The sequence below is a fragment of the Solanum verrucosum genome, unplaced genomic scaffold (genome assembly GCF_900185275.1).
Source record: "Solanum verrucosum unplaced genomic scaffold, falcon-dt-bn FXZP01000205.1, whole genome shotgun sequence".
Lineage (NCBI taxonomy): Eukaryota > Viridiplantae > Streptophyta > Magnoliopsida > Solanales > Solanaceae > Solanum > Solanum verrucosum.
In genome coordinates this window covers 1,148,585-1,160,868 of record NW_026019950.1, presented here as the reverse complement: position 1 = coordinate 1,160,868, position 12,284 = coordinate 1,148,585, and the positions used below count along the sequence as shown (strand labels likewise).

At 35.4% G+C, this 12,284-nt stretch overlaps 2 protein-coding genes across 2 annotated transcripts; one reads left to right on the top strand and one right to left on the bottom strand.

Annotated features, from left to right (window-relative positions):
• The first annotated feature begins 1,488 nt into the window (after positions 1 to 1,488).
• On the top strand, positions 1,489 to 2,176 carry LOC125813885 (uncharacterized). Its single transcript, XM_049493363.1, has one exon. It carries the CDS (start codon positions 1,645 to 1,647, stop codon positions 2,035 to 2,037), a length of 393 nt encoding a protein of 130 aa, XP_049349320.1. The 5' UTR covers positions 1,489 to 1,644; the 3' UTR covers positions 2,038 to 2,176.
• Positions 2,177 to 4,018: 1,842 nt separating this feature from the next.
• Positions 4,019 to 11,260, bottom strand: LOC125813874 (uncharacterized). The gene is made up of 9 exons (XM_049493348.1): positions 10,858 to 11,260; positions 10,526 to 10,769; positions 10,284 to 10,433; positions 6,462 to 6,519; positions 6,279 to 6,371; positions 5,566 to 5,664; positions 5,038 to 5,129; positions 4,739 to 4,798; positions 4,019 to 4,640 (listed from the first exon to the last, which is right to left on the bottom strand). Exons 1-9 carry the CDS (start codon positions 11,070 to 11,072, stop codon positions 4,377 to 4,379), a joined length of 1,275 nt encoding a protein of 424 aa, XP_049349305.1. The 5' UTR covers positions 11,073 to 11,260; the 3' UTR covers positions 4,019 to 4,376.
• Between the last annotated feature and the right edge of the window lie 1,024 nt (positions 11,261 to 12,284).

Below are 12,284 nucleotides of genomic sequence, written 5' to 3'. Positions count from 1 at the left end.
GATTTCTCTGGAACGTCCTAGTGTAGAAAACATAGAGAATTATCTTGAAGAAATATCTAGATATTCTAGAGTAGTTGCTAGAAGATACACTAGAACTTTCTTGTATATGTATGTAAGAAATGTGTAGATATTCTAGAGAGTTAGATATTTGTAGTAAATCATAGAATAGTCTAGATCTTGTAATATTTGGAACCATCCCCACACAAGTATAAATAAGGGTCGTCTTAGTCATTTGTAAGCCAACACAAAATTTGAAAGCAATTCAAGAGTATTCTTCCATAACAAAGTTCTCCTTTCTAAATTCTTGCTTTTCTTTTCTAACTTCCTCTTCTTTAGTTGAAACTTGAAATTAACATTTCACATCTCTTTTTTCTCCTATTAATCAACTTCATTGTCCTTCATGGAAATTTCCTTTATGTAGAGTTTAGATTCAAAATATTTCTTAATACATTTTGTAATTTGTATTATTGCTATATAGTATTGAAATGTACTTCAACTAGACAATTTTGTTTTAATTCATATTCTATATTTATTTTCATGCCAGTTTTACATATTCAAAAGGTTTACTTATTTTTAAAATAATTATGCTGCAGTTATTTTTAAAACAAAAGGTTATAATTTTGAATCCGTAATTTATATGTGATATAAATACCTCAAAAAATTGAAAATCACATGAAAATGTTCATTAAAGAGGGTTTTATAAAGTGGAGAAGAAAGAGAAAAGAAATTAAGAAAAAGGAAATAAAAATTAAAAAAATCTATTTTTTGAAATTTTATGCGCTCATTTGAAGTGAAAATTACAAAATTGTTGAAATTATACAATTCGACCTTACTTTTGGTATTTAAATTGTACAAAATATAATTGAGATGTCTAAATAATAAATCATGCTAACTTTCAAAATTTTGCCATAATTAAAATATAAAAGAATAATATATAGCATAAAAAAATAATCCAGCCTGGTCAACCCTGTCAATGGCTACAAATATTTGTCTCATCAAATAAAAGAAATCTAAAGTAGCAAATCTGCCGTTAGAAAATAAGCCAAAAAAAAAAAAGGAAAAACAAATTAGAAGAATATTAACTTTAGGTGGGTTAGGTCCATTCTCAAAATAACCCAATACTTTGACTTGCTTTATTTATTTTTATTTATTACGTTTCCCTTATTATAAAATGTGATCAATTTAAAATGTATTTTTGTCATCATTTTAATATGAAAATAATTGTAAACTTGGAATACTTTATTATCACATTAATCTAATTTTACAAATTAATTAAATTGACTATTTTTATGAATAGAAAACGTGACAAAAAAAAATGAACAAAACGAGTAATTAAAAATGACCTCTATTTTTTGTTGGTAGGTCAACAGTACAGGTGGGATACAAACCAATAGTGTGTCTACAATTTCAACCGCTAGAGACTTCGAATTTAACGGAGTCGTAACAATAAAGGAAAATTTACCTTTCGTTTCCTCTTCCAAAAAAATAAAAATACTTTCCTTTGATCATCGGAAATCCCCAAAATTTCAATTCTCGGGTTTTCGATTTCTTCAACTAGGTTTTCTGTTATAAGAGAAAGGCGAGCTTTTCTTCTCTATTCTAAGAAAGGCTCGCCGGAAAAAAATTTAATCAAATATAACAACCATGGAATTTCTTAGAATTTCTGCTTTTCAACCTATAGTCGTGTTCCTGCTCATCTCCGTCGTCTACTTCCCGGTCACCGTCCATTCAGATGAAATCATCCCGCTTCTTTTGCCTTCCGAACAAGTGAATCAAGACATTTGCTCTACGACGCCGTCTCCGTCGGAATCCTGCACTATTAATTGCTTCCGACCCGACCCGGTCTGCGGCGTTAACGGTGTGACGTACTGGTGTGGTTGCCCCGACGCACATTGTGCTGGTGTGCGTGTTGTGAAATCAGGGATCTGCGAGGTGGGAAACGGAGGTTCTGCTCCGGTTACGGGTCAAGCGCTATTGTTGATTCACATTGTTTGGCTTGTGTTACTTGGTTTCGTCGGGCTGTTTGGGCTGCTATGATCGATCAGGTTTCGTTGATTACTTGATTTAGGGTTAGACTTGATAGGATGATTTTTTGTATAACATACCTGTATCTTCTGTATGTAGTGAGGGGAATATACGGCTAGATGATTTCAACTTTGTTCTTGTTTTTTTGTTGGTTTTATACAATTTTAGGAGATTTAGATATATCTTATCATTGTCTCTTTGATTTTTGAAATTTCCGTCCCAATTGCCTTAATAGTCCTGCGATAATTCTTTTATAGTGCCTGAAATGAATGTGTGATGTATAAAAGAGATGAATTGGTCCCAACAGAGACCAAAGATATAGAGGATTTATATAACTGAGCCCCAGTGATATAGGGAAAGGAAGAGGATTCTCAATATGTGAGAAATTTGATGAGGAGATGGATGAGTTGATTCTTGAGGCTATAAGATTGTCGTCTACATGTCTTCGGTAGCTTTACATCTCCTTTTAAGTTCTTATGGCTGATAGGTGTGTTTGGACTTTAACCTTTGAGGAAAGTATGGGATATTGGCTTGCTAGGTTTCTGAAGAACCTGCCTGTCTTTTTGCACCGGAATTTTCTATTGTTTTGGATCTGTTTGATGTGTGAGGTCAAACTGTAGTCTAATGTTTGGCTAGGGAAATGCTCAAACCAAATACTTTTGTGATATTTAGCAAGCTACTTATGTAATCCAGATCTCTGGAAAATGATGAATGTCTGTTTGGAACAAAGCATTGAACCCAAATTGGAGGTATATTTGCTGTTTCGTTTATCATTTTCACATGTCTGTTATTCATGATTTACTCTGCCCTTGATGCCATTCTCGTTCTGTCTCTAATTGGGCGGACTTACTGTTACTTGTAGCGATAGTTGGCAACAAAGAACAGAGTGACCATTTTCATGAGCCCAATACTTCCTCACCCCCTAGGGCTACTCCTTATTCTCCTCCTCCCCTTGGTTTATCCCCTTTTCTCTCCCCAACCTGTCCTCAACCTCCAACAACCTCCCTTACCATAACAGCTGCTAGAATAACCCTGTACTCATCTCCAACCTTCCCTTTGTCCTTATAGCAACTCTTTTGATGATCCCTTATCTCAGCCTTCCTTCTATCCTTGTACCATCTCCTTCCTCTCCATTTTGATCGCGATGATTTGGGTAGATTTTTTGACATTCATACTGGTGCATAGGTCTTAGGAGTGAGTCCAAAACTCTACTTCAACTCCAATTGTGATCTCATTTCACTCCCAACATTTTCTTTAAGTTTATAACGACTACGTGGTGTCAAGATCATTATCAGGCATCTGAATGGGAGGATTATAGTCAAGCAAATTCATTTTGCTTGTGTTTTTGGTTTTGGGAAGGGTGCTTCAAAGACTTGAGAGGAGTTGGGAATCGGGTTATGATTTTCAGTATTTCCACTGGCTGTTTTTCTTTTTCTTTTGGAAGAGCAGTGCATCTTACTTTTGGTTGCTAATATTTTCTAGTTTATCTCAGTTCTAATAAGTAGGTAATGTGCTTGATAAGCGATTCAACTTCTCGTAGGAAATTACACCCATTGACCTTGAAACCCCAGCTTGCCCATTGGCAAACCTTCTAGGTCAAAAAGTTCAAAGTGTTACCCATGAGGCAGACCTTATCAAAGTTCATGCTTAGGGCAAGGGGGATTAAAACACATGGTCATTCTGTAAATCAATCTCGTGGGATTAATAACATGATTCTTTTTCACCATACAGATTAGTTTGAAGGTCAATTTTCCCTCTACTCTAGTAGTAGTAAGTAGGTTACCATCAAATATAATCTTTCTTGAATACTTGCTTTTTGATGGATACCAACTCGCAAGTCATTTGAAAAGCATGAGTTCTTTAACAAACAGATGCTCGTCTCATGGTATTATATTTATTCAAAAAAGATGAGTTCGTCTCCTGGAGCACAAAACAAGTTATTGAACAATGAAATTTTACTGTCATTAGTTTGAGTCTCCACAAGAACGTATGTAAAAACAGCATATAAAAGTGGCGACTGAAAAGCACATGTTTCCCACACGCTTTGAAGTTCTCCAAAACAATAAACCTCTGGAAATGCTTCATCCTTCAAAATTTGAAGGAGAGTCAATCAAGTATAATGCCCACTAACTACCACTTTTTCCATTTCAATTTTTTACCATTTTTCTACTTACCAAGAAGCCTCATCCGGAACTCAGCAGCCATCCTCAGGAAAAAAGAGTTTATCACCAAAATGATGCATGCAAGTCAGAGCTCTATGCCAAAAGAATAGGCACTCTTTATCATTGCCAAATTATCTACTCAGGAATTCGATGCATGTAAGGCTAGTTACTCCACAAAGCTAAGAAAATTCAGTCATCCTTTTTGTGGCTTTGCAGCGAGAAAATGGGATCACTCAGATGATCATCATCAGCAGAATGTACAGTAAGAGAGCTGTCATCGCCGCTTACTGCAGATGAATCACTCTGCTTGGTGTTTTTGGTCAACTTGGATTGAGAGGTCACAGGAAGCTGAGTGCCAAGATTCTTTCCCACTACGTTTTTATATACGGCAAGAGCTTGAGACATCATGCTAGCAGGATCAGAAGCATTTGTAGGAAGCAACAGTGTTGTGCCCTTCAAAATTGATACAAGCAAACGGAAAAAATAACAAAGTTAGCAAACAACTTACACATGACAGCTGACACAAATATAATGCAACAATTGTGCTTCACCTCCTTTGCAATATTACTGAAGGCTTGGATATACTGCTCTGCAATCCTCAAACTTGCTGCCTACAAACCAAATATTGAAAGTTGCAAGTGTGACAGAATGGCTAAGGTACAATCAAGTGAGATATTGACAATCCAATGGAAGAAAACTTTGCCATAAGCTGGCGCATTACAAGTGTGGGAAGCAGCCTGCTATTCCACTTCCATACGTGCCAGAAGAAGGGGCAGGGAGGAAGAAGAAAGAAAAGACAAAAATCAGAGCCATATCAGGACCAGCACTAGTGGTGTTTCAAGAATCTCACCTCTGCACCACCATGCTCTTTAAGGGTTTCTGACACCATTGCAATTCCTTTTGCTGTAGCTTGTGCCCTGGCGAGGATTGCTTCTGCTTCACCTGATTCATTCAACAGGGAGAGAAAATGAATGAGGAGAACCAGTGAAGCTGAGATTGACCCCAAAAAATAAAAGGTCACTATAAATGGACTAGTTAAATGTTTTATGTAACTTGAAACACCTTGAGACTATATATTTTCTATCAGGCACCTTGGCACCACCAAATACAGAAATGGACCATGATGAACATCATTTGTCGCCTTTAAGACCAGAGAGAACACACATACATGCACATACGCTAATCAATCCATTAAACCTTATCCAACAGTCGCAACTCGCAATGGTAGGTGAAAAGTATGTTCTCAACAAAACTTCTAGTTTTTCTTTTGAGAATTTCACTGGCTAAACAGCTCTACTCTCCTTTTTTTCGACCATGATAAAGGGAAGTTGAGTCTCACCAAAGTGCATGGAAAAAGAGACTTTCTAAGTAAACAAACCTAGCGCTCTATTGACTTGGTCCATTTTTGCAGCTTCTGAGGCAAGGATCACCGAACTCTTCCTTCCGTCTGCAATATTAATATTTGCCTGCCTTTCTCCTGTTATAGTGTCAAAAAATATCATCATTAAAAAGGAAAAAGAAAAGCCTGCATGACAGATTGAAATACTAGAAATTCTAGAAAGGAAGTAAAGTGTGATTTTACATTGGCATGGTAATCATTTAGTTACTAAGTTATCAGCCTAAGGAGACTATGTATCTAGTAAGAACAGATCGACTCTTTATGTTGATGGAAAAGCTTTTCGATAGATCTACTTGCAAATGTAAAATAAGCTGGTCTGTCCCTGATATCATAATAAGGTATGCCCAGAGGATTTTTATTAAGGGGTGTCAAAATATAAAGTAAAAAAGTAAATGGTGCTATCAAGGATGGAACACACAACCTCAAAACAACTTTTGCAACCCCTTAACCACTACACTATACCTTCAACTTATGTCAAGATGTGTCAACACTTGTATATATATTCATTAAATATAATTTTGACCTATATATACAATGTAAATTTCTGACGAAGGGGTGTCGCTTGACATCCCTTGCCCTAGGGTTGCTCCGCCCCTGGGTATGCCTCCTCTACCACAAAGGCAGACCTACCAATTAGAATTCTAACATAAATACTGCATTGCAAACTAACCATCAGAAAGAGGATCAATTACCTTCTGACTCCAAAACTTGTGCCCTTTTTTTACGTTCTGCTTCAGCCTGCATCTCCATAGCAGCTCTAACTCCGCGAGGAGGAGATATATCCCCTGAAAAGAGAAGGATAGCAGACATACTCAGCAATATAAAGTCAGACATTTTCTACAATGATGGAAAAATCGGCAGACTAACCCACATACTTATTTCATATCGAAGACATTTCAAGCCCCAATCTTTTGCAGCCTCGTTAATAGCCATCTACAATAAAAGCGCACATCAGAGGGAACAAGCTCAAGCATCGAAGGTGCAGAACTAAAAGGAAACCACTGGGATGCTTCCTAAATCAACACTCAAAAGTATTGCACATCATTGTAGGTAAAATTTGACAGTGTAGGGATCAGATGAGCATATCATTAACTCACACCTAAATAAGCTGATGTACTAATACAGATCAATCACTATCGTCAATATGGCCATATAAGAATGCAGAAGTTACTTGATGGTTACTCTAGAAACACCACCTAAATAAACCATATGCAATAGGTACAGAACTTGATGATGATAATGGTCATTCAACAAGCGACTCCGGATTCATATGCAGATTGATAGTGAAGTGAAGTTGAAGAAAACAGTATTTTGATGGCGAGGACAAAACATTAAAAAAGCACATAGAGATACTTAAATTATGTTATCAAGTACACAATTAATTTCACCAGAATCATCATAGAACCTTGGACCAGTAGTAGTTTCTCTTTTAACTTTGAGTTCCATTCCAGAGGTTCTATCTGATTTCATGATACACACCTAAATGATACAGCAAATAACTTCTCAAATGTGGCTTTTATGGCTAAAAACAATTGAAACTGCTTCTTCAAAGTTCAAACCAATGTTTTGTTTTTACCCTCCTTTACTTTCCATGAAATATCATTTCTTATTCTCTGAGATTTATTAAGCATATAAATTCTTCATTATTTTGATAAAATTTCCATCTAAAAGTGTCACGAGACTCTTGCTTTTTAAAGTTGCAGTTACACTCATCCTTCACAAATGTGCCAGATGAAAATGTACTCAATATTATCAATTCAGCAGAAAAGTAGACTCAAGAAGCTCATATAGCATGCAATTCACAGAAAAGAATCAGTGTAGTTGGATATTGGCACTCTCATCATGGATGGAGTCTTAACTCTTACCAATTTATCCTCTATTAGTATTTGGTTATATTGGAGTTTCTTCTTAACGTCGTTCTTAGACACCTCATGTGGTAGGATACCCTTTAGTTCGACTCTTAACAGCCAAGTTGACCAATTTATTTAAGTAGTAATTCACTTACATTTTAGTTATTACTCCCTCTAGTCCATGTTAAGTGAATTTGTGAGCCAATGCACACCCACTAGAAAAAAAAATAGGACATAAATTGAACACCACTTTCCACTTTTGCCCTTTTAGGTATACTCAAACTATTCTTGAAGATAGAAATAATTCAAAGTAAAACCATAAATATGAACAATTAACTCTCTTGAACTTATCACCTAGAAAATGTAAATGAAGGGAAAAATGGAAAAAATATACAACTCTATTGAACATTGAGCAATTAACTTATTTTGAACATTGAAAAAAGGCTCAAAAATTCAGTTATTATTATAGACTATAGGGAGTAAAAAAATAATCAAGCTCACACAAAGAAGGGCAAAAACAGAAAAACAACGGATTACAGACACAATAAAGATAAAGACAGAAACACTACAAGGAAAACCATAAACGATTAAAAAATAACAAATAAAAAACATTACAATCTTCTATAACATGTCTTCACCTCCCTAAAAATGACTCTTTCTCAATAAAACTTAAGAAAATCTTATTGTCAATAAAAGGCAATTGCCAAATTCTTCAAAAAGTCAATTTTATATCCATTTTGACCTGATTTTTACACAAGTTAACTAATTCCTCAGTCCTATCTCAATAATTAAGCATAATCAATATATGGTACATAAACTATGACAAAGGACTTTGATACTTAAAAAGGCAGTTAACAGTGAATTACAAAGAGAATCGTAATTCGGGAAAACAGGAAATACCAACAGGACATAATAAATATGTGAACTCTATGTCAACATGGCTGAGACAGGCTTAAACGGAGATACATGAACAGTGAAGATTCATATTCTGTTGTATATGTTAACAAGGCGCATATATTTTACATCACATTTTTTTTAAAGTAATAATGTCTTATTAAAGTAAAACAGCAGCAGGCAGGTGCTGAATTACATATAACTACAATTTTCTCCTTTAACATTGAAGCGTAATGAAAAGTCTAAGAGAGAGACCAAAAAGATAAATTTAGTAGAAACATCAGGAAGATCATTAGGACTACCAATTACTTGCAGTTTGGAATCCTAAAGTAGAAAAAGTTGAGAAAGGGTGACACAGTGGCAGAAAAAGTTTTCGTTTAAATGAGTAAAGAAGTCCTGATAAAGGCATTTTCAAGTGCCCCGAGCCCCCGAACATGCATGCATCGGCAAGAGGGACAGAGAAGCTGAAGACACTACAATGAAATTTCTTGAGGAAGACACGTAACGGGATAAAAAAGTTTCATCTAATGAATTGAAATGTTGTCACATCTAGTTATGGAGTGCTCGGATTGAAGACTCAAGAACATTCAGTAACACAGACTAAAGAAAGTGGCTCAGAGGTTCAGTTATGAGAACACTAGGTAGGGAAGACAGTGAATGCAGAAAAGTATGATAAGGAGGAATACAGAACCGGAAACACCACTTTACCTTATGAATGCAAACTATAGTGGATACAGGATGGGAAGTGTTTAGCCGTAAAATCACGTTTAATGGACCAAGAGAAGCTTCTTAAAGCACTGCCGGTGAGTGGATGAATTCGTAAGTGTCAAATACTCGAGTAATTTTCTACATATCAAACCAGAAAAGATAGCATTGACCAGATATACAGAGAAAAAGATGGTGGATCATTATAAAGCCTATGATTCAAAATGAACACACAAGATCAAAAGATAGAAGAACTTCAACAACAACAAAAAAAAATACCCAGTTAAATTTCACAAAGTGGGGTCCGGGGAGGGTAAAGTGTATGCAGACCTTACCATGTGGAGGTAGAGAGGTTGTTTCCGAAAGACCCTCGGCTCAAATGTATCGAACCCAGAAAAAAGATAGAAGAAGTTCAAATTTGATAAATTACTTTGTAGACCAATTATCACCCAAGTAAAGGTGAACACATGGAAGTCTCTAGGTAGGGGAAGTGGTTTTTCCTAGGAAGTTCTTCTAACACAAGTTACTGAAAATAGAGGATAGGGCTGTCAATATTTCTCTGTTTGGATACAAAGAGCACCGAGAAAGGTTTGCTTGTTCACGTTGCTGGCGGTAAGGCGGTGATACTAACCACTAGTTATATAAGGAAAGAAATATAGCATGTCAACTGGTGCTTCATGTGCAAATGATTGTGAGAGGATGTGAATCATCAACCATTTATTAGTCCATTATAAAGTTGCAAAACCACCTATAGTGGACAATTAACATTACATGTACTAGTTGAACCAAAGTACATGCCTTTACAATGTGTTCTTTTGGCATTTTAAAATTTCAGAGCAAAATCTATCCTTCCCATCAAATTTAGCATTTCTTGAGTAGTAGAGTTGTTTAACATATGAAACAAGGTTCTAGCAGGTGGATCTATCAACCTTATGTGAAACTTGTAATATTCAAGATAAGTTAATCATCAATTCTATAAATAACTAGCTCAAATCTTACAAGTGGATAATATATACAACCTGCATCTCAAGCATGAAGAACTACATCCAATAGATTACATAGGCAATTCACTTACTTCCAATTTCAGATACCCACAATCGTAAGTGGAAGGAACTGATCAAACAACCCTCAAGTTATCCTATTTGACAAAAAAATATAGATACTCGACACATGCTATTAATGGGGATGAGGAGAAACAGTGAGGATGGGACTAGACATTTTTGGAACATACACTAGTAAAAGGCTCACCACTATCTTTTCATTCAAAGTGTCCCTTTCCTCAAAGGTCTTGTCCAATGTAATCTTACCAAGCTCACTGCGCATAGTTGTTTGTGCTAGCTGAATTACCGCATAGAGTGGATTCTCAACCCCATACGAGGCCAATTTAGGGTCCACAATCTACAGTTAAACAACAAACATAAAACATTTTCACATTTCCAAGAGTGTACAATCAATAATGTCTCAATCCAAAATTAGTTAGAGCTTAGAACCTTGACATAAAGTACACCATCAATCAAAATGCTGACATTGTCCTTGGTGATGGCGGATTGATCAGGTATAGGAATAGCCTCTTCTTTGAGCGAGTGAACATAAGCAATTTTATCGACAAAAGGAATCAACACATGAATTCCAGGAGTCAATGTCTTAGCATACTTCCCAAACCGCTCAATAACATATGCCTTTTTCTCAGGCACAATTCGTACTCCCCAATTAACAGGCGGCGGAATTTCATATCTTCATAAAAAAAACACAACGTTTTCACAGAAAACAATATAACACTAAAAATTATAGCAATACGAAAAAGAGGATTAACTTTTTTTACCTCACACTAGGGTCACGAGCATTGCGAAAATGGCGGACCGATGTGAAGAACGGGGAGAGCTGACGTGGAGGGATTTGACCGGATAGAAGAGAGGACTGCTTTAGAATCGGCGAAGAGAGAGTGGAGACGGCTCTGCAGGTAACAACAGGCGTCGACTGCAGCAAGTGATTCAGCAGCCGGAGCTTGCTGAGGGAGTTCGATCTCGCCGTGTTCATTGAGATAGATGAATTGAATACCGGAATCGGACGGTGGAGAGAGAAAAGGACGGTCGATCGGTCCGACGGAGGGGAGTTTTCACGTTTACAAAGCCCTAGTAAAACCCATTACCCAAGTCACACAATTTGTCATTTCTCGCCTATTGTACCGTACGGGGGTAGTTGGTTAGGTTGGATATGGAAACTTCATATGGGATTTTTAGTTTACAAATTAAAAAATTGTACTACATTAATATTTTGCGTTGGATCATTTTCTTCTGGTAAAAATAAATCTCCAAAGATGTAATTTCTCATTTGAACCATAATTATGTTATTATACTAAAGCAATAAAATCATTATAAAGAAATTATTTACTTGAATAAAATAAAAGCATGTCTAAATAAATCATACTACTGATGGTTCATATTTAACTCTACTACCCACTTGATCTTTGATTGTCACAATTCCTTAAATAACAATGAAAAATATAGTCACGTTGAACTCATCTTAATTTGCACTATTCATTAGCGTAATAAAGTATATTGATTGATTTAATATAAGATATATGGATTTATGCCCAACATATAAGGATAAATATAAGATATAAAAATTTTAAATATCTGAAATCCCTGATATCCCAAATTTGAAATTTATCCTGATAAATTATGTCCAACCCTAATTTAATAAAGTGAAAAGAAATTTCACCAATTTAATCACTTGATGATAGCCAGACATCCACACCTGCACGTTAGGTTTAATATTTGATTTCACAAAAGTCACGATTAAAAAAATATTTTTAATCAATTCTCTAATTATTTTAGAGATACTTTTTTTGGTGAGTATTTTCTTTCATGATAATATTGGTTAATAATAATTTATAGAATTGCCATCTCATAGATCTGAGTGTATTAGATGTTTCCAGACCCATTAAGTGATTTTTTTTTAATAAAAAAAACTCATTTAATGGCTCAATGTCTGAATCATTAGTTTCAAACCTTCATTAAGTGCAAACAAATGAGGTCTAATTCTATGCATACTATTATTGCCAATGACCAATTATTTGCTGTTTTTGCGAACATTTTTTGGATATTCGAATGGAAATTGCAGCGAGAAATTAAGCCAGTGTTACAGAATTTGGATTTAAATTTTAAAAAATTATTTTCAAATATCTGTTTGATCATAAAATTTGATTATCAAATTGTGGAAAAAATGTATTCAAAATATTTTCAAGGA

What these genes read in the sequence shown, in the direction of transcription:
- LOC125813885 (XM_049493363.1), top strand. Translation starts at nt 1,645, where the DNA reads ATGGAATTTCTTAGAATTTCTGCTTTTCAACCTATAGTCGTGTTCCTG.
- LOC125813874 (XM_049493348.1), bottom strand. Translation starts at nt 11,072, where the DNA reads ATGAACACGGCGAGATCGAACTCCCTCAGCAAGCTCCGGCTGCTGAAT. An exon ending in GCTCGTGACCCTAGTGTGAG is followed by an intron (nt 10,770 to 10,857) that starts GTAAAAAAAGTT and finishes TTTTTTATGAAG; the next exon opens with ATATGAAATTCCGCCGCCTG. An exon ending in ATGGTGTACTTTATGTCAAG is followed by an intron (nt 10,434 to 10,525) that starts GTTCTAAGCTCT and finishes GTTTAACTGTAG; the next exon opens with ATTGTGGACCCTAAATTGGC.